This window comes from Cryptococcus depauperatus, chromosome 2, assembly GCF_001720195.1.
Source record: "Cryptococcus depauperatus CBS 7841 chromosome 2, complete sequence".
Taxonomy (NCBI): domain Eukaryota; kingdom Fungi; phylum Basidiomycota; class Tremellomycetes; order Tremellales; family Cryptococcaceae; genus Cryptococcus; species Cryptococcus depauperatus.
Genome location: NC_089469.1, coordinates 1,005,908 through 1,032,948, shown reverse-complemented (window position 1 = coordinate 1,032,948; position 27,041 = coordinate 1,005,908). Strand labels below are relative to the sequence as shown.

Sequence of the window (27,041 nt, the reverse complement as noted above, 5' to 3'; positions counted from 1 at the left end):
TTCGCCTCTCCCATCCCCAAATCGTCCTCATCCAAAGTCTCTTTCCCGGCTTCCATTCGATTTCTTTATATTGTGGAAACTTGCAAGCCTGAAAAGAAACAAAAAAGAGGAAGGAAAAAAAAAAAACAATACGCACTTGAAAAATTGACCAAAAAATGGCTGCTGAACCTGTCTCTGTCCAATCTGTTCCTGCTCCAGAGCAAGTTGAGAAGCCCATGACTGGATCCATTCAAGACAAGGACGATGTCAAGGTATTGCAAACGAAGGCCGAGAATATGACTTTAGGAGACGCAAACGTGGCCAGCAATGGTGAAAGTAATGAAGAGGGCGAATTGCATGTTGCCTGTGCAGAAGGAAAGCTCGAAGAAGTCAAGGTTCTGTTGAGCAAGAGCGTTGCCGCGCTAGAGACTCTTGGTGAGTGTCGTGCAGTCTACGTTGGCCTTTTCACGTGTTTGTTTTGAGGAAAGAGAATGGAGGACTCGTTATGGACCGTCTTTTGTGGATGATCCTGGATGAAGGATTATTGGAAGTGACCAAGGAGATGGAAAACGACTGTTGGCACAGCGTCTAGGCTGGAACAGCTTTTCGCTTGTCATCCAGAGCTCCCTAGCGTTCAAGTCTTTGCTGTGGTTTTTCTTTAGTTGCGCTATACACGTGTCGTTGAAGTCTTGAGGATGGACTAAGCGTGGCTAACATAAATAATAGATGTCAACACTGGCTGTACGCCTATTGTGCTTGCTATCAGAGGGAATCACCACGATGTTGTCAAGGAACTTTTGAGTGCTGGTGCCATTGTGCCACCTCCGGGACTTACAAACGATCCTCTCATGCTTTCAGTCCTTTACCCTCAACCCATGTATAGCATGCCTCCTCAATTCATGGGTATCCCTCCTCCAAACTTTTACCCTCCTCCAAACTATTTTCCCATGCAGAATGGGGGAGAGAACTTTCCTCCAAGAAAAGAGTCGGCTTCTGGTCCATCCGGCAATGGCAACAATGCCAATGGCCAGTCAAATCCCAATCTTCCTCCGGCCGAGGTCAGCAAGTACATTCCTTGTCGCAATTTTCCCAACTGTAAATATGGCGCTTCATGCGTATTTTTCCATCCTCGACCTACTCCATTCTACTCTGGCGGCCCTACACAAAATGGTAGTTTTGTGCCTCAAGGTTACGAAAACTACCCTCCTTATCCACCTGTGCCAGCTCCTTACTTTGCGCCTAGCGGCGATAACTTCCACTCGTTTCCACCAGAGGCTCAACAGCCCCAAACTGAGGCGCCCGATCAGGTCGCTCCTCAAGGTAGAGATGGTGCTCAAATTCCTCCATCTGCTTCAGCACCTGCTCCTGCACCTATTGTCCCTGTACCTGTTTCTGCGCCTCTCCCCGCTCCTAATGGTCCCCATGTCCCATCTGCTGTCGCTCCTGTCTTTGTCCCTGGCTACCAGCCCAGCGACATGATGAATTCTCCACCCCCTGTTCACTTTAGTATGTCCCCACTATCACCTTCTGTGCTTGGTATTTCTCTCCCGTCTGTTCCACCAGCCGAAGTTTTTTTCGCCACTTCACCTGCCAACAGCTTCATGCCTCCTCCCATGAATGGCCATATTAGACAACAATCTTTTGGCCAGGGTCCCGGACAGTTTGGTGGGCAAGCTGGAAAACCATTTGGACACGGCAAAAAACCCAGTTTTTCTAACGGAAAGCCCTTTGGAGCAAGGCCGCCTGCAAGCAAATTTGGGGCTTGGAAGGATGGTAACCCTCCCCCCTGTGCTTTTTTTAACCAGGGCAACTGTAGAAATGGCGAGTTTTGTAAATTTCCTCATCTTGATGCCGAGGGCAATGACTGTACGTTTGACCATTTAGATGATCCGTTGCATGGCTAACGTCACTGTGTCTAGGTCGACATCCCGATGTTGTCCGGGGCGTTCTCCCTCCTCTTCCTCCTCTCGGTCACCAAAAGAGAAACATGAGGATGATGGGCGCCGGTTATCAGCCTTTTGACCCAGCTTTCAGACAGCAACAGTATCAGCAGCAAATGCAGTTTTTGCAGCACCAGCGTATGGCCGCCGCCCAAGCTCAACAGGGTCAAGTACCTATTACAGAAGTTGACGGTGGAGCCAAGCTACCTGAAGGTGAAGCTGAGAAATCCCAAGTCGCGCCTGTCTCCGCAGAAGTTGAAGTCACTTCTGTTTCCTCTTCTGTTACTCTTCCTCCCAAGCCTGCTGCTCCCCTACCTTCTCTTCTCCGCTCTGCCTCGCAACCTGGCGTTCAACGCGTCCATGCTAATGGCTTCAATTCCCGCTCTCACTCACCCGCTTCCTCCAACGTATCCTTTCACGGCAACGGCCATCCTCGTCGAGCTGCCTCACGAGTAACCAATGCCCATGCGGGTGTAAATGGAAGATCTACGTCTGGTGGATCAGAAAAAAAGCTCGTTCAAAGAGTCCCTAGGGCTGATGAGTTTCCTGTGCTTGGAACGTCTACGAACGAGAAAAAGGAACCTGTCTGGGGCGTCAATGGGAAGACTGTTGCGCAAGTGTTGCAAGCTCCTGCACCCATAAAGACGCAGTCTGTCAAGATTCAAATAGATGATGATTCTGCTAGCAGCAAGGATGGACAGGTTAGTGCTCTCGCATCCCTTATAGTTTCAAGTGACCAGTAAGTTGACCGCTAATCAGAGAAAGCAGAGCGTCACCATGGACTCGGAATCCGAGTCTGATGCAGTCATTGTCTCTCACAAACCTTCGACGGCCACCACACCTGCCACTACTGCCTCGCCTACCCCTACTACCACCGTCTCCTCTACTTCTACGCCTGAAACAAAGAAGCCGATCAGCTTTGCCTCTGTGGCTGGGTCCAGTATGCCTGTCCAGTCTGTGGAAACCAATGCCGTCGCTGTCAAAGCATAACGAGTATTTACACGCCATCCTCAAAACCCAAAAGCCAAGACTCTGATGGCTATTCCTACATCGCTTCATCTTTAAGCCAAATCCAAAACGTCAAACCTGACAACTATAGGCTGTATCTATTTCCTCATTGATTTGTCGTTTTTCATTGTTTCCATCACATCTGGCTATTGCAAGGTTTCATCTTTTAAATTTCACGTTACCCTTTGGTAGGACATTCTTATGGCTGGTATCGACGTGTCAGACATGCCTATCTCATTGTTTACCATTCTCTTCACTAGCCAGGATCATGCTAGTCTCGACAACTCTTGTGTTCTTTGTCACTCGTATTCTCTTTTATCGTCTTTTTTTTTTCTTTTTTTTTTCTGGTTGTGTCCATTTGCATGTGTGGTTGGGGAGGCAATGTGCATAGGGTCGTTAGGTTGCCTTGTTCTCTGCCTCCGGTCATGGTGTATATCGTAGAGAGGGTAGGATGGAGATGTATGTTACGACCCGACCCATAACCTGAATCTAAGCCGTCATAATTAACTGCGATTCGTTTACTGGCTATCTTCCATGTCACGCTGTCCAGGGGCATGGCAATGTAGGATCGTACATGCACGAGTCCTACCTGTTGAACAACGTTGGCTGGTGTAGACCGCTTGGCCTGATACAACCCTATGTCAAGCAGATTATGCCCTCCGTCTACAACGACTTCAATCCGACGTAACAGTCCTCGTCGCCATATAGATAACCAAATCAGGCGAGCTAAGCGAGCCATGCATGCAACCGAAAATACAAAATATCCGAGGCGCGGCCAGATTCTAACCGTCGTTCGCCGCAGCGCCCCAAATCTGCAAAGATAGCTTACTGATAAGGGCCACATGGCATCTAGGCACGGGTTCTGTTTCTCAAAATAGGTCGCGTCGTTTCGTGGTCTAGACCCTTTTGCGGTTGTATCCGGGCGGCGATCGCCGCCCTCTCTACGGTCCAGGCCCTGGCTATATACATAGACGTGGAAAAGCATTGGATGTTTATGGCGGAGACGGCCGCATCTTTATCGGAATCGTTTGGGCGTTGTCGGAAATCTGATTCCGCTAGATTCAAACAGACGGAGATGGGAGAGATGGCCGTGTGGAGGTTGTCGGAATGGCATAAAAGGGAGCTTTACAGGGAAATTAGATCGTTGCAGAGGAATTTTTATTATTATTATTGTTTGTATTTAACTCTACGGTCAATTGTTTGATCCGATCTTCCGACTTTGATTTTGATATTTTCTAAACAATTGGCCAAATACTGCAACGGTTATAGCAGTGAATTCAACAAGGAGTGAAGCGTATTAGTAGAGTCGAGCAGACGCTGGCGTCGGTACAAGTCACTCAGTCTGTAAAGGTTGGTCGTATAGCGGAACCGTCTACGTCCTAGAGACTGCTGTATCCTGGAGAAGGAGACGGAGTGTAGAGAGGACTGGGTTATCTTGAGACCTGGGCGCGACTTGGTCCTCAGCTGCTGGTTGCTAGTTTGATCTGTGAGGTTGATTTTCAAATATTCATAAAGGTTTTGTGCGCTGATATACGTCAAGCAGCACACTCCATCATGTGCTTCTCCCACGGGAATCTGTTTGGCCCTTCCGACAGTCACTCTGCCAGCTGCTTTTCTCCTGTAGATCAGCATTGGGCAAACGGGAAGTTTTCGGATGACCATGTCTGCGAATGTGCAAGTTGCAAGTGCTTGGTGTTTACCTTGAACAAGATCTGTGTCAACGTAGGTCTCTTGGGTCTTTGTGCAAAGTGAGGCTGATAAGGGTAGTGTCGAAAAGGCAATCATGCGTAGACGAACGGCGCGACACGTCTACTGGCTGTAGGGAATATCTTTTCTTATTGGGATTTGAGTTTTCTTTTGGGGAGCGATATGGACAGGCTTCAGGTTATTCCTCCCCTACTGTATCGTACTTTGATAGATCATGGAAGAGTTGAAAGTGACAGGGTTTCACTCCACCACTGCGTCAATCGTCAGGTATGCATTGAGTGATGGTCACAGGTGCCCAATTATAGATAGCTATGATCGATAGATGGGTTACTTGTCACCGACAGAAATGGAGTTAGCACCTGTTGGCTCCCAACGTTTTTTTTGAAAAGGTTGTCTGGTTTGTAAGCGGGCTCTGTCGTTGATTCGAGAAGGCTTCGTGTTTGGAAGAGAACGGGATGGACCACCTGTCGCTAGAGTTTCATCGCCAGATGCCTGCACAGAGTCAGGTATCCTAAGAGTATACCATGGATGAGCAGAGGCTTACCTTTGCCTTGACACGTCTTCCACCTCTGGTCTTTTTTCCTTTGTGTTGCTCCATCTCTTGTTCAACTGCAACCTCTTGTGCTTCTCCGTTCAACTCTTTTTCCTTCTCGGCCTTTCGTTCCCTCTGCCCGCCTATTCTTTCGTTTCTCACTTGAATTTTCTTTTTTCTCCCTTCGCTAGAACCGCCACCACCAGCTGTAAGCTCGACGTTAATTGTTCGGCCCCCAAGCTGAGAGTGATGAAGTTTTAAACAGGCTTGGATGGCGGAGGAAGACGGCAGCTCGACAAAGGCGATACCTCGTGACTTGGAAGGTTGAGTGGGTGTTGCCTTTGTTGTCAGTAGACGGACAGCAGGCTTTTGGCCTGCACCAACCAGTGGTCAGTAACGGCATTCTTGGGCTCAAACCATTGCCAGACATACCAGCGGCAGATTCAAAGTGCTTTTGTACCTCTTCCTTGCTTGTTTTGAATGTGAGATTGCCTACATTTATTCGTAAATCATCGCTTTATCAACTTGAGATAAACCTATAGCTTACCAACGAATAGTATGAATCTCTGCTTGGCATCTTTCTTGTTCTTTTCTGTCTTCCCATGTTCGCCTTCGTCTTCATCCCAAGCAGTTTTACGCTTCTTTTTTTCTTGATCCTTGGTCTTTTTGCTGATCTCATCAGTATCAGATCCAGTTTTCTCCTTCTCTTGCTCATCTCTCTTTCTCTTTTTACTCAAATCAATGCCCACGCTTTTTTCTTTAGGCTGATCAACATCGTCTTGGATGATGTCCTCTTCAGGCAAATCTGCAGGTGTTTCTCCATCAGCTTTTTTGGCCTTTTGCTTGTTTCGAAAGGCTAAAGCTTTTTGCTGCTTTTTTGTAAGATTGGCGGACATCCTCGCAGGTTTTGGTTATGCAATGAAGCTGCAGAGTAAGACAGACCAAGGATTCATCTATGGTTAATGCAATTCTGTGAGATTTTGTGATAAAGTGGAGGCAAAAAAGGTTTTAGAGCATTCATGGAATTGAACTATATATTACACAGTAATCCAATATTTCATTGGGGACAGATGCCCGAGCGGTTAAGGGGACGGTCTCAAGTTTAAGTAACTTACCATAAATTTGGTATCCGTTGCATTGCGCGCGAGAGTTCGAATCTCTCTCTGTTCATTTTTTTGTAATATGTTTACATGTCATTTTTTCGGTCTTGATTACTAACCAGTGCCCTAGACCTACGTTAAAGCTGAGTATTATTTTTGTTTTTGATGTAATGGGAAGGGTTATGTATATCAACATTTATGTTCAAGAATTCTGACATGAAATGTGAATTCATTGGTAATATTACATTTTCTGTCTTGTCTCGTCATTTACTTGTTTTGATAGGAAAGAGACGACTGATTCTGGCGTCCTAATAGATCCAAAAATTCTAAGATTATATTATTAGTATTCCATTATTAGTATTCTATTCATTTCAGGCTATGAAATATGTTTGTTGTTCGAGATTAGCTCCAATCATATGTATCTCAGCGATATTAGAAATGGGTATCACACCGGAAAACCAACTTGCATGTCAAAATTCCCGCTCTGTTCTAGTTATCTCATGAGACAATAACACTTGAAGAGACAGGGGCGAAGAGTATTGGAATGTGTCATAGAAGGTGAAAAGTATTACTGGATACTCTAAAACCATTGGAGAAAAAAATGTGTTATTCTGCAAACTCGCGTATATCAAGGACAGATTGGTTCTCAGCTCTATTCACTCTCCTTTGTTCTTGTACAATTTGCTCACTCTTACTTTATATGGCGCGGAGGGACTCATGCAAAAGGGGAACAAAGTGCCACTTCGTCGCAAAGATCTCGAGTGTTGAAACAATCCAAGATGCTCCTGGCAGAAGACTCATGTGTCTTTCAGCTAGCAGTGTACTTTGCGGACATCAAGTATCAACGTCGATACCTTGCAGGACATGTCACGTTCAGGTATGCATACACAAACGTCGAGTAGAATTTCTACCTCATTTCCTAAAATCATGGCCCCGGACCTTCCTTAAGTCTAGTAATAATGTCAGCAAAGGGGAGCAAAGATGGGGAGTACGGCTTACGATGATCTACCCGCCCTCAACACTTCATCTACATTCAAAAGATTGACGCCGATTGTAGCCCTAGAATATGTCAACCATCTTGGAGCTCAAAAATATATCAGGCTTACGCTCCATGCAGCATCTGCCTCTTGACCCTGTAGTTATCCCACACACCCTCAGCGACAGGGTCCATAGGTTCACCGCTCTTCAAATCCAATCCTACAATACCGTCTTTGCCAGCCTCCTCCAATTCCTGCTGTAGTCCTACAATTGCATCTTGAACATCGTACCCGCCATTAGCCGCAAGCGTCTTGGGGATAATCAACAACGCTTCAGCAAAGGCCTGAACACCAAGTTTGGCTCGACCCTTGGCCAAACTTTTGAGATTGTCGTTGAGATGAGCAGCACAAGAAAGTTCGAAAGCACCGGCACCAGGGATGAGTGACTCATCTTCAATGGCATTCTTGATGGATCGGAATCCATCTCGGAGAGCATCTTGGATTTGGGTCATGGTATGGGCATTAGGGCCTTTAATTAGCATCGTGACGGATTTGGGTTCCTTGACATCCTCCACGAAAGTGTACTTTTCCTCGCCAAGTGTATGTTCGTATACAAGACCCGCCCAGCCAAGAATATCAGGAGTCAAATCTTCGACCGAATTTTGAGCAATCCCACCGCAAGCGAATTGCAATCTTAACGCCAATAAGCAAAAATAAAGAACTAATGAATCAAAACGTACCTCTCCATATTCCTTCTCTTTGCGCGTCTCAGGGCCATGATTCCATTCTTTGCCAAAACATCCAAGCTCATCGGATCGATACCTTTTTGGTTGATAATGACGAAATTTTTGGGTTTCTCATTGGATCCAATAGCCATATCACACACAGCGTTTTTGAGTTCAACAATCTTTTTGAGCTTGGCGTCGACGAAACGTCGCTCAGATTCAACAAGCTTCTCTCGCTGTTCAGCAGAAGAGTAGAAAAATCCTGAATTGACCTCTGTTTTCTCATACTCAAGCGATACGTTTAGTGTCAAAATATAAGCATTTTCAATTCGCTTAGGCATATCGGGATGTCTAGCACCGTGATCCATAACTAAACCTCTGATCAGTTGGGTATCGGTATCAGTCTTGTGTTGCATCTTCATGACTTCAATCATATGTAAATCAATAGGTTCGCGACGACCCTCAGAATCTTCTTTGGATTGGATAGCGAGCACGGCATCAACAACGTCCGCAGCGAGCTTTTGAGCGAGCTTGGAGTGAAGTTTGGTGGAAAGAGAGGTATGAGCAACAGTAATAAGATTGGCTCTATCAAGTTTCGGGGTTTGCTTGAACTGATCGAGGAACTGTAGAAGTTAGGATAACTTTGACAAAGTAGACTTACAATTAAAGCTTCCTTTTTGGCAATGTCAAATCCATCTCCAATTACTCTTGGGTGTACACCTTCCTGGATATACCTATCCGCTTGCTTTAAAAGCTCTCCAACAAGAAGCACGACCGAGGTTGTTCCATCACCACATTGTTCGTCTTGAGCAACAGCTGTTCGAGCGATCATAGCGGCTGTTGGGTTCTACAACAATACTCAATAACCACCGAGATACTGTACAGTAATGACTAACCTGGATTTGCATTTCAGAGAGTAGAACTTTCCCGTCCTGTCTTTGCCATCAGTACTATAATGATATATTGCTAACAAATTAGACAAACTTTGGTCATCTTGATCTGCCCAGAACCATCTACCAGCATCTTAATAGTACCTCTTGGCCCTAATCGAAAACACATCAGCATACGCACAAATATCAGCCTCAGCTCAGCATACCCAAATTGGACTTGACAACATTGGCAAGGCCCACTGCACCAGCCTGGATAATATCAATTGCAATCCCACCATAGATAATATCATACTCACAGTGTTGACCTGTAGCGCCTGTGTCCTCTTAATGCTCTCAGCTTTAGGATTTATGAGTTCTATACTCGACATTTTTTTTACGACACTTGACTTGGATTTTTTTGGAAGAAGAAATTCAATATAAATACAACTCTGGAATACGAAAGAAAATGGAGAAACGCGTCAATAATTTATTTTTGCCTTCTACTTAAGACTTTTGCTTCCGTTGCTCAAGTGGAGGCATATTATCTCATACACAGTGGTTTTCATAATCCATTCATATACTTTTAATGTCTTATAACTCAATTATAAACAATCTTGTTAGAGCGACATCTGGTATTGCTGAGAATGTGTCTGATGCTGAGCTTGACGTGCATGTTGCAAAGTTACTTGCTGAGGAGGCAAAGGCTAAAGAATCACAATGGAGTGAATTAGGTTTATCTGGATTGCTAGGAAATCCTATGCTATCAGGACGGGACTCGTAAGTATCATATATGCGCCAGCCTCTGACTAATATCTCAGACCTGATCCTTCACTGCCCAAGCCAAACAAACGCTTCCTTGCTTCTGTCATCAGAACAGTAGACGGACATAATGCGGCCCTTCTTAAACAACAAACCGAAGCTGCAGAACAAGCCAAGCAGAATCGAGTACCAGAAACGTCAAAAAGAGACCTGTCAAACCGTGGGACCAGCGGTAGCGCAGCGAGCCGTCTATTTGGTGGTGCACTGAAGGATGTCTCAAGAAATGGTTCCAGCAGAAGACATCAAAGGGAAAGAGAAACCGAAAGACGCCAAGATGTTGAGAGCAGTAAAAATGTCAAGGGGAAAGCGCGCGAGAGAGAGGATGCCGAATATTCGCGAGACCATGACCCAAACCGTCAGGGACGGCATAGGAGCAAACAAGGGGAAGACATTGATAACTACAGAAAGCAACAAAGAGAAAATGTCACAACTTTTCGGCAGGAAAAGGAAGAAAGTCATCGCGATAGTGGCTGTGAATTCAATCGAGATCGAGAACAGGGTCCAGGCAGTCGGCATCGCAAGCGAGCACGCAAACAAAACGATCTTGATTATAACAGTCTGCAACATGGGCACCTTCGCCTTTGTAGTTCTGAGGATGATCATCCAAGCAGTGAAGCAGATAAACACCATGGCCATGAGTTGGGTGATAGGCGTGAAGGAACAGATACACATCATAGAAAGAGCAATCATTCTCGTTCACGTACCCCAACAAAACGTCGACGACGTTCTCGGTCGCTTTGCAACTCATCTCCATCCAAAGCTGCAACCTCGACAGTTAGACCTCGTTCTCGCTCTCCTTCGCGTTCTCTGTCACCACAACATGGCTCCAAGATGGATAAGTATTTCCAGGCCTCATATGATCCTCGATGGGATTTACCTCTCGTGCCTCAAGAAGGATTAGTAACAGAGGTTGGCTGGGATAATATGTTGGCAATACTAAAAGAAAGAGGGCAGAAAGTGAGTCGATTTCATCTGGACATATCTGTCAGCCCTGAGATTAGTTTAGAAAAGACGGAACTCTCCAGGATTGTTGGATGATGATACAGCACCACCTCCTGGCGTTCTCCCTAGAAAACATCTTCACTCGCCAGACACTCTTTTGCGCAAACTGGAGAAAAAACAGCGAAGAGCTTCGAGAGAGGAAAGAAGACGTCGCAGAGGTGACAGCGGTAGTGAAGATGAGAAGGACAGAGTCGAAAGGAGAAAAGGAAAGAGAAGAAAAGAGAAAGAAACAGTTCAAGAAAAGGAAACTAGAACTTTATTAGATGGGTATGAGTACGTAAAAAAGGGTGGCATGAGAGAGTGGGATAAAGGGAAATAATCATGACTAATGCTGTATGGCACATCATGATGATATTGTATTCAAAGTTACATCTCCAAATCATATCCCTTTTGTCCATGACCATAAAGCCGCTGAACTGCAACAAGTCTGCAACAAATATCTTGTTTTGATTGTCATATTTGCGCAAGTGACATCGTCCCCTACATACCAACCCAGCTTTTGACCAACTATGTAACACGATATTAATAACTACACCCACTGATTCTAGTCATTGACTCACAGTTCTAGCATATGGTATGTATGAGAGAGAATACCTGCGTTTCCATCAGCGTCTGTCAACAAACCTTTATAATATTACTCACCAGAGGTAGGCAAGATATTGAACTATTACGAAAATTATACAAAGAATCGCTGGCAGCACAAATGCGCTCACGAATGTCATCACGATGGAGGCAAGCAGAATGATTGTTGCCACGACTCTCACTGGCTTGAACATCTTTTCAAGTTGGGTTTTGAAGCCAACCAGGAAACCTGTTCCCACCAGCGATATCACACCACCCAATGCGAAAAGAGCTTATTGGTGATTTCAGTTCAATTTTAAAGAAAGTATTAAGATAACACATACACGCAAAAGCTCCTGTAGCTCCTAAAAAGAGCAATATGGCACCCAATAAACTGATAGCTAACCCTCCGACGAAGCCTATCAAGTGCATGAGCTGATGATTTAGCGAGATGGATAGCAGGATTATACAGACATGCTGCAAATCCCCCAATACGTTGTGTGCGGGTAAGCCCGAGACCAGAAAATGCTGATTGTTGCTACCAAAGTGAGCTTGATGATATTCGAGATGACTGTGATGAGCATACTCCACCAAAGATAGCATCATCCGTCTGAGTTTCAAGGTCTAAAAGCGTTCATTTTTTGGAGTCGAAATGGTAGTTTGGCCAACCATGGCGGGTGAATGAAGATGTTCGCATTCAATTGAGCATAAATCACATATATCACAAAACGAATCACAACGCACTGAACCACTTGCGAGACATACAAGCTGATCTTTTGATATAATGATGGTTAGTATACAGGAATGAATATAAAGTAGAAAAGAAAAGATGAAATGTATTCCAAAACTTCCAAAATATCAAGTCGTCCACACCCAGCAAAGTGAAGTCTTGGCGGTTAGTGTTACGTAAGACTTTTAAGACTATGAAGAGCAAAGCTGACTTGGAGAAAGATCAATGTCAATATAAGTGACGGTCTTCAATATACAGCAACTGTAACTGCATGAATGATATGTCCTAATCCCAAGAAAAGCGTTTTGCTGCAGTAGTGAGAAAGAGGTCTTGCAATGTCTATGCATGCTCTGATTACACCTAATGCTACAATGGGCCTCAATAGACCTAATAATACAAACATATTTGAACCCAATTAAAAATTGTTGTGATTGGTGTATGTTGCTTTTTGCGGCGAACAAAAAACAGGTAGAGAAGGGCGACGTAGTCTTGAGCAATAGGTCTCCAATTCCTTCGTCTCTTTCTCCTTCATCTTTTCCCTGCCTCGGGCGGATAGATTGTGTTCACATGTAATGGCTAATCGCAACAGAAGCTCAGTTGTAGGATTAAAGGCACGCAAGAGTTGTAGTTTGCTAACTATTGCCAGTAGAGTGTCTGAATATCTTCCTTGGCAAACGCTAACCCACATGCAGGACATTTGCGTTGTCGAGAGGCTATACGTTGCTCGAGACACTGCTTGCAGAATGCTTAAATATTTGTCAGACTCTAACTTCCTTACGACATAGACCAATAACTTACTATGCATACATTTGACAATAACTTGCTGCTTGAAATTTTGCTCACAACAAGAACACTTTAGCAATTTCTGGATTTGACAGCATTAGTACAAAATCAGAGATAGAGATTCAAACTATCACTCACCAGCAGTTTATCTCTTTCTTGCGTGATAGTCCATTCCTTATCAGATACGCCAGACTGGCTAGCAGTTGCCACTGCTTCTTGTCTCTCTTTCAGCCTTTTTATTAGTTTTGCTTGTCCTTCCACCTCATCTTGCCATCTGGCACAATTTTCCTTCTCTGATGTTGCTTCAGCAACTCGCTGCTGCATAACTTGTTGGGCATCTGCCAGGGCAGTCTGAGACTGTTGCAAGCGCAGCTCAAGCTGTGCACGTTCGGAAGTCACAGCAGCGAGCTGGCCCTGTAAGTTCAGCGCACTGTTTTTGAGAGCCGTCATGCCTTTTTCATTAGCAGCCTAAGAGTGATATTAGAAGATTCATAAATAGTCACAATGTTACTGACAATCTGAGTGCGCAGAGTTGCTTCGACTTCTTGAGCTCGTTCCAATAATCGCAATTGCTTCTCTACACTCCTTTGTGCCGTTTTAGCTTCGATATCTACTGCTTCCTTTGCGCGCATTGCAGCAAAGTATTTATTATCGGCTTTTGCTTTCTATCAGGATGATAAGAGTATGTTTTTGCCTTTGTTAATAAAAAAGACTCACCTCTGTAGCTAGACGCTGAATTTTTTGTTCTCCATCCTTCAAATCTAAAACTTTGCTCTTGACTGTTTGATCTAACGCTTCCCACAATTTAGATAACCCTTCTACCTCACTGTACAAAGCATTTGTGGAAGATTCTGACTCTTCAAGTTTCATTGCCAACAGAGCTCTTTCTGCTTCCTTCTTCTCTAATTGCTTTGCGAGGTTTGCAACATCTGTAGTCACTTCAACGTCAGGGCCCAGGATGCGTTCATATTGAGCCAAAGCACGCCTGGCAGCTGCCAATTCAACTTCGGTTTGGCCGTCGGTATCAACACTGTTGGGATTTGATGAGAACCGTTCAAGTCGCAAGGTGAGACTGTTGATCTGATCTCTTGTTTCTGTCGCTTTCTCTTCCAAATGTCGAACATAATCCCCGTCAATACCAGACTCCCTTAGAAAGGACAGATAACCCTCAGAGCCGTGCTCAACGGCAAGCTTGCCCTTAAGTCGTCGGACTTCAGAAGTGAGAAAGGTAATTCTTTCACGTCTGGATTGAGCAAGATTTTCGGCTTGCTCAATATGAGTACTTTGTTCGGCATCTTTCGCGCGTCTTTCCATTATTTCTGCATTCATATCGTCTCGCTGACCACGTAATCGAGCAAGATCCAAATCTTTTTTTGCGATTTGAGCTCGAAGGGATTCAGTCTCAGCACGAGCCTCGGCAAGCACTGCCTCACGAAAATCCCCATTAGCGTCTCGTAATTGATCAAGCTTGGCTTCAGTAGTTGAAAAACGAGCTTGGAGACTGTCAGCCCGATTGACCTGCATTGACAGCTGATGGAGATAAACCTGGAAAAAGGTTGAATTTCGAAGGGCAGTTTCAGAGGGATGGTTAGCCTAACAAGCAATGAGCCAAATCCGATTGCTGCGACGCCTGTAAACCTCACCAGTAATTTCAATCGATCAATTTCATGCAGCAAGTGAGCCTGCTCTGATCTTAATTGCTCTATCTGTCTCAACCGTGAGGCTGCTAGCTGCTCAAGCTCTGAGGTATCTTGCAAAATTCCACTTGCTGATGGTCCAGCACCATTGATGAGTTTTTCATCTAATACTAAATTTCCATTCGGGGTCGCTTGACCAGAACCATTCGCTGGCAGACTAGGAGTTCCTCTACCAACTCTGGTCATTTCTTCTTTCCACTCTTCTTGAGCCTTATCCCGTTCCATTCTTTCACGATCCAATGCTTTTTGCACCTTATGCAGATCCTTCTGAGTATCATCCCGAGATTCAATGAGGGTTGAGATTTGAGTCTCCAACAGTTTTGAATTGGAACGAAGAGAAGAAGCCTCTGCTTCTAATTTCAGACAGCGAGCCTGTAAGTTTGCCTCTGAAGCTGGACGGATGGCGCTACGAGAAACTAGATCGGCAAAACGAGTGAGGAGCTGACGGGTAGAAGGTAATCTACCATCAAGAGCTTTTTCTAGTTCTGGCCTAGGTATTGATGGATCTAGTTGGGCTGTAAACAGAATCAATATACGAGAAGGATTGTACGGCTTATCAACGTACGCTCCAGTACCTCATCCTCTTTTAGTTGTACAGTTTCAGCACCAGCTAAATCTCTTACAGCCGCCACAACCTTTACAAAAAGAGGAGAGTAAAAGCAACGATCAGCCTCTGGACAAAATGTCGTGATGCAGTACAAACCTGGGTCCAACATAGCTCGACGGCATGAAAACTAGCTTCAAGTACACGTCGTTGTGCTTCAATATCATTTGCTCGCTTGGCTTCACGCTCAGATATGCGCTTGTATTCCAACATCTGTCGGTAAATCGCTTCCTTCCGCTTAGTCTAAAGTAATAAATAGTCAGCAACAACAACGTTTTACGGCGGTCTTTGAAAGGCATTTTGTGGGCATAGTTATCAACAAAATAGGCCCTCGCATAAGAGTGCTCAAACACTGGCAATCCCCAACTTACCTCAACTACCTTCATCCATTCTGCCATGCCATCGTCATCAGAGGACGGAGGCATGGGAGATGAAGCATTGCTGTTTAATCTGCGTTTTGTAGATGGCGAAGGGCTATCATCAAGAGTGTTGTCGCGAACCCTTTTGAGGTCTGCGTTCATGGCTATTTCGTATGCTTACACGCCTATTATTAAGCAGTGCAGCCGGGTACGTTTGTTAAAGGCTGTTGAGGTAGGATAGAAATGAGATATATTAAAAACAAAATCCATAAAAAAATGGAAATGTTATAAAAGGTCAAACATAAAAGTAGTCAGTCTACCACTTAGTGGCTAAAAGAGTTCCGATCTCATTTCTATATTCCCGCAATATCCGAGAGTGTGGCATTCTTCAATTTTGTGTAAACAAAAGTGTCCCGATCTCTTTTTACTTTTACACATATATCTGCACATAAACCGGTCATCTTATCTTTTATGGACTTGCCTCCGGTATATGTCCCGAACAATGTCCAACTCAATAGGACTCGATGATATCTACCAAGGCATAGCGTGCGTTCAGTGGTTTTGTATATGCATGATTGGATATTTATGAAAGATTAGCTTTCAGTCTCTGGATGAGGAGATGGTATATTACAGGAGCAAATTCAGAGAGGCATTAGACATGCTCACTGATACGAGAGCCGAGCTAGGTGCGTAAAATGCGTTGGCTGGGGAGAATGTATTGACAATCCGTAGAGGAATTTCAGCAATCGTCAAAGGAATTAGAAGATGAGATGGAACAGGAACTTGCTGCGAATGAGAGACAGCAGACTGACTTGAAAGACAAAATTAAGAAATTAGAATACGAAAAGGATGAGTTGAGGGTGGGTTTCCCTTCCATAAAGTCAAATTACGCTCATAAGATATGAGCAGAGCAAGTCTGTTACTCTGCAAAAGACGCATAGTTTAACGATAGCTTCAATGCAAAGGGAAATGGATAACCTGAGATCAGAACGGGATAAAACCCTTATAGCTCTGCGAGAGTTGGAAATGGGCAATGACCAACTTGAGAGAAATGAGAGGTTGGTAGGATGTTCTGTCTCCCACAATAAGGCTGAGTTGGTATCTTAGGGTGGCAGTGTCGTCTTTACTTGACCTCGAGAGCAAATATAACCGTGCCATTGAAGAAAAAACCCTCCTAGAACAAGACCTAACTTCGAAGGAGGAGCTAGAAGCCGAACTACAACGGCTTAAGGATGAGCTTCGAGACGCCAACGAAGAGATAAATCATCTCAAGGATCATCTGGTTCGAGTCACTTCCACTCCCCCGTCTTCGATCTCTACATCTTCCCCAAACCAAGAGCCAATGCAAGACTTTGCAAAGCTCAACATTACTGACGAGCCACATCCGTCTCCTCTGCCTCCTCCTGTACCTAATAAGGATACACCTCAAGGCTCGCCGAGGACCTTAAGACGAAGTGGCACTACGTCTTTTATCCCTGTTGCCAGCCCATCCGCTCGGCGCCTACCCAGCTCACCTACAACATATTCGATGGGATCTCTCACTCGTTCTTCGACTTCTCGTAATCTGGTCTCTGCTACAGGCGGGCCCAGTTCTCCCGCCGCTACGCTTGCTCGATCTCGCAGTGGCATCCCACAAGCATCTCCGGCTCGTGTTTCTGTCTTGTCCAGTCATCAACAAACGAAATCACGCGGCTTCCGACTCTTACACGATTTACAAGCAAGACTGAAAGCTACAGACGACAAATTGGGAGGAGCCAAGGTACCAAGGCGCAATGTTTCGGCTTCTGGTGGTAACATGTTTGGCCTGGGAAGACGAGGTGCTAGTACAAGCTCAACTGCAAGCAGCAAGACAACAACATCTCAAACTTCACAGTCTGTTTCACACGCAAGGGCCAAGGACTTAGAGGAGAAAGATACTAATGCGACGCCCACGGTTTCCAATCAATTCACAAATGCTGACAGTAATCCCATGTCACCTGGCTGGGTCCTTGTGGGAGAAAATGAGGATACTCCTACTGGTCCATGGTCTGCCACACTTCCGATGTTTCCTGATTCTCCTCTAAACTCAGCTTACAGAATTACAAACATGACTTCTTTCAATCGGTCATTATCTGCAAGGCCAGGCATTCCATTACCTCTTGCTAGCAGGTTGGCGGAACCAACTGTCTCTAGCCAAGCCAGACAGGCTGGTCATTCCCGACCTCCTTCGAGAGTGGCACAAAGCACAATCCGTGATCGGGCTAATTCTCGTCCATTATCACCATCTTCTATTCCAATTTCTTCATCTCGTCCCTTGTCGCCGTCACTTATCCCAACTACCTCGCGACCTTTATCGCCCGATATGTATCAATCTCGCTCGACATCTCCTTTGCCCTTTTCTTCCTTTAGTTCTTTGAATTCCACCTCCCAGTCCACAACTATATCACAACCAAGCTCGAGAACAAGCAAACGCAATGTAGTAGGACGCGGACCTCCTCCTGTCTCAGGATCACGACTACTGCATCATCAGTCTCGCTCATCACTCTCTGGCGCTCTCAACTCATCTAGTGCAGCCGAAAGGGCAAAACGTGTCCCTCGGCGGTCGTCATTGAGTGGCATGGACAAGCCGAGTGGTATACCTGCTCCCGCCCTAGGAGGTCAAACTCCCATTGCAAGACCGTCTAGTGTACATGTTTTTAGGGAAACGCCGCCGCATGCGACAAGGATACCTAACATGGTAGTGAGAGACAAGGAGAGAAGAAACTAGTCACACAGTATATTGTCTTATTTTGGCATTTTTCTATGATGTCTGCTTTACAACGATAGATGTTGCTAATGTCTATAATGAGATATAGGGGGCATACAATTATATTTAACACTATATTATAGATACAGATGAACAATTCTCCAGAATGTTGTAGGAATACATTCAAAGGTTTTTTGTCTGGCTTCGTTTTTTCATCTCACCTATACTTTCTTACGCCATCTGCTCTCTTTCTGGCTGAAAGAAAATCAGCGCTCAGTGTTTGTAAGAAAAAAAGGCACATACTCGGCCTCTCTCCTGATTTGTTCTTTCTTGTCTTCAGCCATCTCATCTGCTTTTCGATTCTGCTCTTCTACCTCTTGAGTGGTCGGAAAACCTATCTGCCAATAACCTGGCGGAGTCGGTGGTTTGATCCACTTTGACGAATTTTGAGCATAAATGATGATTTAGTGGCCAAGAAAAACTTACTGTTTCCCGATGTCGAGAAATCTTATCTCGATGTTCTTTAATACCCTCATGTTCATCTTTTTCGGGGCAGTCACTCGCCCCTCTCCATTCAGGTCCTGTATTGAACCGAGGCATCACCCCTACTGCATCGTAGTACTGCTCATTATTCAGCTTAACACAAGATATTGAGCAAATGGTTATAAACTTGCATCTTTGCAACATTCACAATCCCCGCCATGCATGGTTTTTCTCTCAGCTTTTTTGCGTTTGGTGTTATGAAAAGCAAAAGCTGCGCCCTCGTTTTGTTGTGGGTCAATTGCATATTCTTCAAAGATATCTGGTCGTCTGTATCCTGATGAGCTCTGACACTCACAGCCAAATATTGACTGCTTACAAGTCTTGTGGAACCATATATCGTCCACCTCTCTTATACTCTCTATACAATTCTTTCTTTTTGGGTGCCGACAATTTACTGATATTTTTTCTCTTTGCAGCTTTTTCCGCAGGAGACAAGCCTTCCATATCTATCTCTTTTCTTTTAACATTCAATTCTGACGACTTACATGCGATGGAATCCGTGAGGGGCAAATATGATGGTTTTTCATGATAACATCCCTCGTCGACAGTACGCAAAAGCACAGCTTTTCTTATAATGTTAGAACCTAATCTATCTCTGATAAGTGGGCTGTTCTTAGATGAAGTTGTAGTAGTAGATGAAGTTCGAGCAGAGAGAGAAAGGAAATTTGCATCGGTGTTTGTCTGCTGTTGCTCTGGCGCTCGAATTTGCGGCTCGATCAAGCAGGTTGATGGTTTTGAATTTGCGTGATTCAGGGCTTTTTCATAGGTTTTTGCCTTTGCAGAAGAAATATGGGTAGTAGTGGTTGCTGACGACGTTGCCGACCGTACAGAGGTGCGGGCTGAAAATTCAATTCCATCATGGTCAACTTTTGCAACCAGTTTAAGAGGCGATGGTATTTGATGATCGCAGCGTTTTTGATTGACTGTCTCAGTTTTGGCATTGTATTTCTCATCTGTTTCTTCAATTAATTGGCCCTTATAAGCAGAGCTTTGGACTTTATTCGCCTTTTCTTCCTTCCTCTTTTTCTTTCTTTCAGCTCTTTCTTTCTGCGTTGCGACATAAGTCCGAAAATGCCGAAGGTCTTCGTCATGTTTTTGTAGCAACTTGTCGTATGCAGCTTTGATTGCATTGTGTTGTAATTGAAGATGTTCGGGGGACATGCAAAAGCCAGTTGAGACCGGATGTGATAAAGAAGTCTTGGTAAGAGCGTCTGAACAGCTATGCGAAGGAGACAAGGTAATATTGGGATTGACTTGTTGCAGAGCTGTTAAACTAGTAAATGCTTAGCTTTCCTACCGAAAGAGATATTGTAGTTCTTGCATACCCGGGAGCATCTCTGTCATTGCGTAATTTGCCAATCTCCTCAATTGCTTTGTCTCTTTCTTCTTGTAGACGACTAATCCTTTCGGCGCTAATTTTGTCTCTCCGCACCCAATCTTGAAGATCTTTGCGATCTCTTTCCCGTGCGTCTTTGTCTCGTAGCATCTGCTCCTCAATATATTGCAGAAATACTTTGGCCTCTTTCTCCCTAGCCGTTACAATCTCAACTTCTGCTGTGCTCTTCCATACTTTTTCTTCAAGTAGGGCTATTCTCTCACGTAAAGAGGCACTGATAGCTCTTTCACCTTGAATTTCTTTTTCATATGTATCTCTTGTGTGTTTGGCTTCTCTAACAAGCCTTGCGTTACAGTTCTCGTCATTTATATGTCTCGGCGAAGAGTCTGTAATCAGCGGATAATCCGAGCTGTTTGTAGCTTTCAGACTTTTCTTCCATAACTGAGCTGCTCGTAAAGCGTCGTTTGAATCAGTGGGACCGTGTCTGGAGGATATGCTATTGGTCCTAGAAAAACCCATCAATTGATGAATTTAGTGCTTGAAGGCAAATTATGTATCAATATAGTTGGATGGAAAATAACAAATTAAGAGAAAGGACAAAAAGGAAGCAAAACAAATACTAGGTTATTACGTAACAGTACTTCACTCTTCCAACAACAACAAATAAATAAATATCTTAAACTCGTACAAAACTGTCATCTTTTTGTATTCTAGAAAAACCAATAACTTTTGCAGTAGGCACTATGGCGGATCAAACTATTGCAAGAGTAGTGATTGACACTGAGCCTGACTGGCTTCGTATTAAGAGCAATGTTTCGCAGGCTATGACCGATGCGATGGAGTCAAGATTGGCCATGGTACCCGGTGGAAAAAATGGAGAGGCTGCAGAAAAGTTAAGGAATGAGTTAAAAGAAAGGCTGGAACGGGTATGTTTCTGTGAATCAAGGGCTTGTTTAGGCGCTGATAGGCTATAGCTGAAAGAGATGATGTTTGAAATGGTCAAATACAACATACAAGTAAATGGGCAAAATTATGAAGACTTTGTGCAAGGTTCGTATCGCCCAATATCGCAGCACTTGAGACTGACCGACAATACACAGCGACTGAGGGTTTTGATGAAGTTCTTGACAGAAAGATGTATGCTCTCTCGACTGAAAAGGCCGACTATGAGGCGCGAATCGCCGAGAAGCGGAAAAAGATGCCTGAAGGCATTCACTTATTGGAAGAGGACTTGGAAATGAGACGCACAGAAGCAGAATGGCTGCCAGATGAGCTGGAAGATGATAATGGTAAGTATGAGATAGGGTAAGACTTTGCGAGTTGACTTGTACGAAGAAATCAAACCTCTAGAGGAGATATTCAAGCCTCCAAGATACGATGAGACAAAAGAGACTTTTCAGGCCGTCGTTGCAAATTTGTCAGAGATTGCCAGGGTGAGAAGCATGATTGCATTGATGATATGGTCATTAAGTCGGCTGCTAATCATCCATCAGGTTGCTCCTACTCACCTACAGCGGGCTCAGCGGGCTCAAACGGTTCGAGAAGAAGTCACAAATATGCCTCCATAACCATCAAGGTTATTGTCCTGTAGGCTAGTACATACGGGAGCATAACCAAGTGTATAATTCATACAATCGTATTTGATTTGTTTCTGTATAACAACGTTTGGTCATAGAAATCACATATTTTTGGTGTACACGTACTATGTTGTAGTCACTATGTATTCTCGTAGTTGCAATGAGCCATCCACAGTATTACACTCACAAGCAAAATGCCTATGATGTTCTATCAAAATTCGTCTCTTTTGGCTCTCTGCTTTACTTGGGGCATTACTAGAACACCTTTCACTCCATCTATCATTTTTACTTCGTCCAACAGTTTGTCCTGCTCTTGTGCCCATCTCTCATCGCTTCTTTTGATAGGTTGCCCATCTAAATTTATCACCTCAAAAATTCCTACATCCTCTAGTTCCCCAACCTGACCTAGATATTTCACTTGATACATGGGATTATTTACAGAGGTCGAAGGTGGTTGGGAAAAAGAATATGTGATTTGAAGGTAAACATGAGAAGACTCAAGTGCGATAGGTTTCTTGGGAGTAGACATTGAATAAGGGATGAGAGAAAGCAGAAATTGGTATCGTATGATGTCTATAACGTCTTGTTGCTCTTTGAATGGGGTGATAGGAAATCTCCCAGTTCAAGTAAGCTATATGTTGGATAATTCAAGTCATAAATGAACTGTAGACTTGCAGATCTTAAATAAAAATGGTTTTTGCTCTAAAACTAGTTGAGTAGCCACATCATCAGGTAAAAGGAAAGCGGTGCCCTCCGCAATATCTACGGAATCAAAAAGTCGAGCCAGAAAAAGATACCTCATCTTTTTCAACGATGTATTTTGGAAAATTTAAAATCTGAATTGATATCAGCCTGTCTTTATTGAAAATGGGAAAGCCAGCAGCAAAAGTTTTAGGGAAGCGAAAGGCTGCTTCTACACAATCAAAAGTATGCTTATTCCTTTTCATATTTTGGTTACAGCTTATCCTAGCTTGTAGTCTTCTGGCAAAAAAGTGAAGGCCACCAATGTACAAGAAAATGGAAGACTCAAACGTAGGGAAGATCAGCCCAAGAGAGTTAAACTTAGGGATCAAAAAACCATTCCCGTACCCAAAAGCGTCTTTGCGCGAGATAATGGCGATGAGGACAAAGAATCAGATAGCGATGAATTAGACAATCTTGGCGAAGATATTGAAATAAAAGGGGCAGAATTCCTAGCTTCACTCGATCCTGTCACTTTAAGCCGGTGTGTCTCAATCATAAATATATTGGCTTGTGATTGACAGTAACATGGCAGCTCGGTTAAAGAAACCAAGCGTCTTCACGAACTATCAAAAGCACGCGAACAAATACCACAATCTCAGAATGCCAAACCGAATATTTCAGCACGAGAACTGAGCTCTGAGAGAAGTGATGAATTTGATAGTGACTCTGGATTTGATTCCGATCTTCAAAGCGAAATAAGCTCGGAAACCGATTTTGGGTTAAATGAGAAGGGGAGTTTACATTCAGAAAATGAAGTATCAGACAGGGGTGATTTAGATTGGTCATCTGACGAGTATCCTCTCCATGGTGTTTTACAACCAAAAAAAGGAAAACGCAACGCGCAAAAAGATGAAGAGGCTGATTACGAGCTTGAAGGACGTCTGCGATGGGCTCAAAAAGACGATGGTCATAATGATGAAGAAAACAAAGTCGAAGTGGGGCGACTACCTATCAAGCTTCCTACTGGTGAAATAAGAATGGTCCACGGATCAACAAAAATTGATCTTCCTCCCTCCAAAAAACCTATTTCTGAACCAGAGTCTGAGGAAGAGGAGAAAAGTGAAGAGGAAGGGGAGAGTGATGAAGAGGCTCAAGCACAACGTATGGCTGGGCAAAAAGGGAGATTTGGTAGAATGGGAATTGCGGAGATTGTAAGCAAAAAGGGATGGAAAAACGCCCAGAGGTTGGATGCTGCCAAGGAGCAAGTAGCGCAAATATGTTCAGAGATTCTAGCTGGTGGAGAGCTTGTCGATATTGTGGGTAACGCAAATAACCATGTAAAACAAGTGGCTCAATCCATCTACTTATAGGGCCCACTTCTGACCAGACTGCAATCTTTCGGACTCTCCACTGTTCCTTCGCTAGAGGACGGTGGAGATCCTCTTCCGGTTCCTGCGTCTATTCGTGGTCTTGTCTTTCTTTCTCAGCTTGCTGTTTACAAAGACCTTATCCCGGGTTATAGAATTCGTGAACTTACCGATTTGGAAAAAGCTGAAAAAGTAAGAGACGAAGTGAGGAGATTACGAGAAGGAGAGAAAATGCTCGTGAGAAGTTACAAGGGTTATCTGAAGACGCTTGAGACTGAGATTAGAGGTAAGCGCAGACTTCTCCTGATTGCCTCACCACAGACTTATCTTCTATATAGCCAAGAGCACTCTTGCCAATGTTGGCCTTCGATGCATGTGCGACCTGTTGAAATCTGTAACTCACTTCAACTTTTCCGAAAATATCATGGGAGTTCTTGTTGGTCGGTTAGGTCGTCGCGGCTGGGACCCCGAGTCCGATATGGTCCTTCAATGCTTTATCTCAGTTTTCCATGATGACATCAGTGGTGTCCATGCCCAAACACTTGTACGGTTATTGGCGAGGATGATTAAAGAACGGCATTACCAGGTCCATCCTAACGTCCTCTTTTGCTTATTACATCTTCGATTGAAACATGAACTTGATCAAATGCGCCGAGGAAAGAATGCTAAAGGTAAAAAGTACGAAAAGAAGGATGATATGCGGATGAAAAAATTCAAGTCTGACAAGAGAAAAAAGTGGGCTACAAAGAATCAGAGGAAGAAGGAGAAGGAGTTAAAGGAAGTACAAAAAGAAATGGCGGAAGCGGAAGCTGAAGTTGACAAGGAGGAAAGAGCCCAGATACAAACAGAGACTTTAAAGAATTTATTTGTGCTGTACTTCTCCATTGTGAAGAATGTCAAAAGAACACCACTATTACCGGCGGCGCTTGAGGGTATATCAACCTATGCTCACTTTATCAACATCGATTTTTTCCGAGATTTACTTGTCGTCTTGAGGAAAATAATGACCGATGCAAGCGATCAATCAAAAGAACAAGGAGAAAGTGAAGACGAGTCTCTTTTGGACCAAACAGACCCTGTTGGTGCTAGTCGAAAGGTGCGAATTAGGCTCCTGGCTATTGTTACTGCATTCGACCTGCTTTCTGGCCAAGGGGAAGCGCTCAACATTGACCTGTCTGATTTCATCAGCCAACTTTTCGCCCTTTTACGTCCTTTATCGCTTGATACCGGTATTGAGGATCCTCCTATTCTACCTGCTTCGTCAAATTTTGGCTCAGGTGCCGTTCACACACTCTCAACTTCAGCTCTTCTCTTTCGTTGTTTGGATGCGATATTCATGTCTCGTCACTCACGCTCACCTCCTTATCGCTCTGCAGCGTTCGCGAAGCGTTTGACAGAATGTGCCCTTCATTTCCCCCCATCAACAGCCAAGCAGTCGATCACTTTTGCCCGTGCACTTATTAGCAAAGAGCCTAAGCTTGAGGGAATGTTGAATACGGAAGAACGAATGGCAGACGGAGCTTATAGACCAGAAATTGATGATCCACAACTAGTCAATCCATTCACGACAAGCTGGTGGGAGACCGAAGTTTTGGGAAGTTGGCATTGGGATAGACAAGTTAAGGTTGAGACGTGCAAATTGAGAGATGGGAAAATTGTATAATACTATTTTGTGAATATTATGCATGGTTGATTTTACAACACGAAAAGAGATACTATGAAGGAACCCAAGAGTATTTAAAGTTCGCCGACGGTTGTGATGCCCAAATCCCTCCAGATTTTTGGCTTGCCGTTGTCAGCATCTATTGAATAGTAATTAATAGCAGATTTCTGATCAGCCTCATCAATCCTAAGGCTGCTATCAGCTTTACTGTCTGTATGTACAAAACAATCCCCAGGACGTACCATCTGCACTCGATAGCTTGTTTGTCTAGCAAAACCTTGATAGTGTTCCATGAAAACCTAACAATACCTTTGTATCCGAAGATTGGATCTATGCAACCCTTGAGGTATGCTTGTGTTTTTGGATCTGAAGGGTAGCCGCTCCCTCGATTAACTTCGCCGCACATCTCGCCTTTGGATGTAGGAACCCTGTGTGAACATGAATAAAACCCCTCGTTGACAGATTTTTTAGTCCATACCCATCTTTGATATCTTCTGGATTAATCCAGCCATGGACGTAACGATCTCTGGTGACTTTGGCTATGATTGAAGCTGCACCAACAATTTTGAACAAACTGTCCGCTTTAGGGCATACTGTAAAGGCAATAGTGGGAAATAGTGCAGAAAGTCGAGCTTGCCATTGTGGTGCCGGGCCTAAAGCGTCGACATAACACTATACGGCTATTTGAGTATGCTTCGCGACAAAAGAGGAAGGAATCGGATGTACCTCTTTGACGTTCACACCACGATTTAATGCAGCTTCAATCAGCCCTATTGTAGCATCCTACATATGTATCAGAGGCCCATTGCTTGTAACGGAACGGGAACCTACCTCTGCCTGTCTGTTTAAGTTTACAGGGACTTTTCTCAGCATATTTGCCGAGATATCTTGAGGAGATAATGTGGAAGATGAGTAACAAAGTGGTGAGTTTGCACTGAATGATTCCCAAAGGACTTGGCGAGTATTAGCAGTGAGAGCTTTGGAATCTGAAAATATGAATCAGATGGACAAACACTGCTCTAGAGAAAAGGTTTCTACCATCAAATCCTATGCCTTCTAGGGTCTCTTTGAATGATAATGGGCAGTATGCAGCAGCATACACCATGGGCCCTATCATCCCATAAGTCGCGATTGCAACCTATCATGCCCATTCTGCTCACCAAGAACAGCTAGTTTAGCGATTGTGAGCATAGCTCAGCAGCAAATGGCCTTGCCAACTCTACGACACTTACGCCCTCGACCGGCCTCGTCGATACCCATCATCCAACCCTCTTCTTGTTCTGCCTCTGTTCTGCCAAAATCATCAGGTAACGGTGAGTGGAAAACATAAGATTCTCGCAACGGGGGAATTCGTTCAAGATTGACAGGGTCGGCTGCAGCTGGCATTCTTTTTTAAACAAAATTTTGACGCGTAATATAGAGAAAAGAAAGAAAACGTAAAGTTAAATGATTTGTCACGTCAAAGAACTTTGTTAAGTGAAGGGTTGGATAAAGTTTAAGTTTTTATTTTGCTTCCGCTCTGCTAAAAGCTTGTGGTGTCCCAATCTTCTTTTTTCATTTTCTTCAATATAATCTGTATACGCATAAAATTTATCCAATCATAGAGCATAGAATACAACAAAAAGAGGATACATACATTTGGGAGGGTTTTTGTCGGTCTTGCCAGAGTGGCAAGGTTGTTAAACGGTGAACGGAATGAATTTGATTCACAGTCTGGCGGCTGACTTTATATTCAGGCTCTGAAGCGCAATCAT

General features: G+C 44.1%; 13 protein-coding genes across 13 annotated transcripts; 6 read left to right on the top strand and 7 right to left on the bottom strand.

Annotated features, from left to right (window-relative positions):
- Positions 1 to 155: 155 nt before the first annotated feature.
- On the top strand, positions 156 to 2,909 carry L203_101663 (uncharacterized protein; the record flags this gene model as incomplete). Its single annotated transcript, XM_066211102.1, has 4 exons — positions 156 to 414; positions 706 to 1,845; positions 1,899 to 2,620; positions 2,679 to 2,909. The coding sequence occupies 4 exons, from the start codon at positions 156 to 158 to the stop codon at positions 2,907 to 2,909; spliced, it is 2,352 nt and encodes a 783-aa protein (XP_066067199.1).
- A 380-nt stretch (positions 2,910 to 3,289) lies between these two features.
- Positions 3,290 to 4,718, top strand: L203_101662 (uncharacterized protein; the record flags this gene model as incomplete). The annotated part of the gene is made up of 3 exons (XM_066211101.1): positions 3,290 to 3,386; positions 4,471 to 4,649; positions 4,695 to 4,718. 3 exons carry the CDS (start codon positions 3,290 to 3,292, stop codon positions 4,716 to 4,718), a joined length of 300 nt encoding a protein of 99 aa, XP_066067198.1.
- A 243-nt stretch (positions 4,719 to 4,961) lies between these two features.
- L203_101661 (uncharacterized protein) lies at positions 4,962 to 6,062 on the bottom strand (the record flags this gene model as incomplete). Its single annotated transcript, XM_066211100.1, has 4 exons — positions 4,962 to 5,126; positions 5,179 to 5,540; positions 5,599 to 5,658; positions 5,714 to 6,062. The coding sequence occupies 4 exons, from the start codon at positions 6,060 to 6,062 to the stop codon at positions 4,962 to 4,964; spliced, it is 936 nt and encodes a 311-aa protein (XP_066067197.1).
- A 1,129-nt stretch (positions 6,063 to 7,191) lies between these two features.
- L203_101660 (T-complex protein 1, zeta subunit) lies at positions 7,192 to 9,226 on the bottom strand (the record flags this gene model as incomplete). Its single annotated transcript, XM_066211099.1, has 9 exons — positions 7,192 to 7,216; positions 7,266 to 7,325; positions 7,373 to 7,936; positions 7,984 to 8,579; positions 8,630 to 8,815; positions 8,865 to 8,900; positions 8,953 to 9,011; positions 9,065 to 9,107; positions 9,155 to 9,226. 9 exons carry the CDS (start codon positions 9,224 to 9,226, stop codon positions 7,192 to 7,194), a joined length of 1,641 nt encoding a protein of 546 aa, XP_066067196.1.
- A 197-nt stretch (positions 9,227 to 9,423) lies between these two features.
- L203_101659 (uncharacterized protein) lies at positions 9,424 to 10,977 on the top strand (the record flags this gene model as incomplete). Its single annotated transcript, XM_066211098.1, has 3 exons — positions 9,424 to 9,614; positions 9,656 to 10,613; positions 10,663 to 10,977. The coding sequence occupies 3 exons, from the start codon at positions 9,424 to 9,426 to the stop codon at positions 10,975 to 10,977; spliced, it is 1,464 nt and encodes a 487-aa protein (XP_066067195.1).
- A 47-nt stretch (positions 10,978 to 11,024) lies between these two features.
- Positions 11,025 to 11,982, bottom strand: L203_101658 (vesicle transporter SFT2B; the record flags this gene model as incomplete). The annotated part of the gene is made up of 9 exons (XM_066211097.1): positions 11,025 to 11,069; positions 11,147 to 11,165; positions 11,219 to 11,252; positions 11,301 to 11,322; positions 11,372 to 11,511; positions 11,564 to 11,638; positions 11,694 to 11,757; positions 11,806 to 11,843; positions 11,964 to 11,982. The coding sequence occupies 9 exons, from the start codon at positions 11,980 to 11,982 to the stop codon at positions 11,025 to 11,027; spliced, it is 456 nt and encodes a 151-aa protein (XP_066067194.1).
- A 603-nt stretch (positions 11,983 to 12,585) lies between these two features.
- Positions 12,586 to 15,554, bottom strand: L203_101657 (E3 ubiquitin-protein ligase BRE1; the record flags this gene model as incomplete). The annotated part of the gene is made up of 9 exons (XM_066211096.1): positions 12,586 to 12,695; positions 12,748 to 12,814; positions 12,871 to 13,200; positions 13,248 to 13,397; positions 13,450 to 14,325; positions 14,376 to 14,944; positions 14,995 to 15,064; positions 15,133 to 15,276; positions 15,405 to 15,554. The coding sequence occupies 9 exons, from the start codon at positions 15,552 to 15,554 to the stop codon at positions 12,586 to 12,588; spliced, it is 2,466 nt and encodes an 821-aa protein (XP_066067193.1).
- Positions 15,555 to 15,894: 340 nt separating this feature from the next.
- Positions 15,895 to 18,138, top strand: L203_101656 (uncharacterized protein; the record flags this gene model as incomplete). The annotated part of the gene is made up of 5 exons (XM_066211095.1): positions 15,895 to 15,938; positions 15,990 to 16,078; positions 16,125 to 16,252; positions 16,302 to 16,450; positions 16,500 to 18,138. The coding sequence occupies 5 exons, from the start codon at positions 15,895 to 15,897 to the stop codon at positions 18,136 to 18,138; spliced, it is 2,049 nt and encodes a 682-aa protein (XP_066067192.1).
- A 200-nt stretch (positions 18,139 to 18,338) lies between these two features.
- On the bottom strand, positions 18,339 to 20,515 carry L203_101655 (uncharacterized protein; the record flags this gene model as incomplete). Its single annotated transcript, XM_066211094.1, has 6 exons — positions 18,339 to 18,372; positions 18,421 to 18,551; positions 18,604 to 18,738; positions 18,792 to 18,927; positions 18,977 to 19,933; positions 19,986 to 20,515. The coding sequence occupies 6 exons, from the start codon at positions 20,513 to 20,515 to the stop codon at positions 18,339 to 18,341; spliced, it is 1,923 nt and encodes a 640-aa protein (XP_066067191.1).
- A 224-nt stretch (positions 20,516 to 20,739) lies between these two features.
- Positions 20,740 to 21,564, top strand: L203_101654 (uncharacterized protein; the record flags this gene model as incomplete). Its single annotated transcript, XM_066211093.1, has 5 exons — positions 20,740 to 20,922; positions 20,971 to 21,046; positions 21,097 to 21,285; positions 21,332 to 21,429; positions 21,490 to 21,564. The coding sequence occupies 5 exons, from the start codon at positions 20,740 to 20,742 to the stop codon at positions 21,562 to 21,564; spliced, it is 621 nt and encodes a 206-aa protein (XP_066067190.1).
- A 110-nt stretch (positions 21,565 to 21,674) lies between these two features.
- On the bottom strand, positions 21,675 to 22,102 carry L203_101653 (uncharacterized protein; the record flags this gene model as incomplete). The annotated part of the gene is made up of 3 exons (XM_066211092.1): positions 21,675 to 21,698; positions 21,761 to 21,771; positions 21,838 to 22,102. 3 exons carry the CDS (start codon positions 22,100 to 22,102, stop codon positions 21,675 to 21,677), a joined length of 300 nt encoding a protein of 99 aa, XP_066067189.1.
- A 338-nt stretch (positions 22,103 to 22,440) lies between these two features.
- L203_101652 (uncharacterized protein) lies at positions 22,441 to 25,287 on the top strand (the record flags this gene model as incomplete). Its single annotated transcript, XM_066211091.1, has 5 exons — positions 22,441 to 22,500; positions 22,551 to 22,798; positions 22,850 to 23,573; positions 23,628 to 23,910; positions 23,963 to 25,287. 5 exons carry the CDS (start codon positions 22,441 to 22,443, stop codon positions 25,285 to 25,287), a joined length of 2,640 nt encoding a protein of 879 aa, XP_066067188.1.
- Positions 25,288 to 25,361: 74 nt separating this feature from the next.
- Positions 25,362 to 26,673, bottom strand: L203_101651 (ribonuclease HII; the record flags this gene model as incomplete). The annotated part of the gene is made up of 8 exons (XM_066211090.1): positions 25,362 to 25,473; positions 25,530 to 25,715; positions 25,766 to 25,959; positions 26,014 to 26,070; positions 26,119 to 26,273; positions 26,326 to 26,397; positions 26,448 to 26,456; positions 26,520 to 26,673. 8 exons carry the CDS (start codon positions 26,671 to 26,673, stop codon positions 25,362 to 25,364), a joined length of 939 nt encoding a protein of 312 aa, XP_066067187.1.
- Between the last annotated feature and the right edge of the window lie 368 nt (positions 26,674 to 27,041).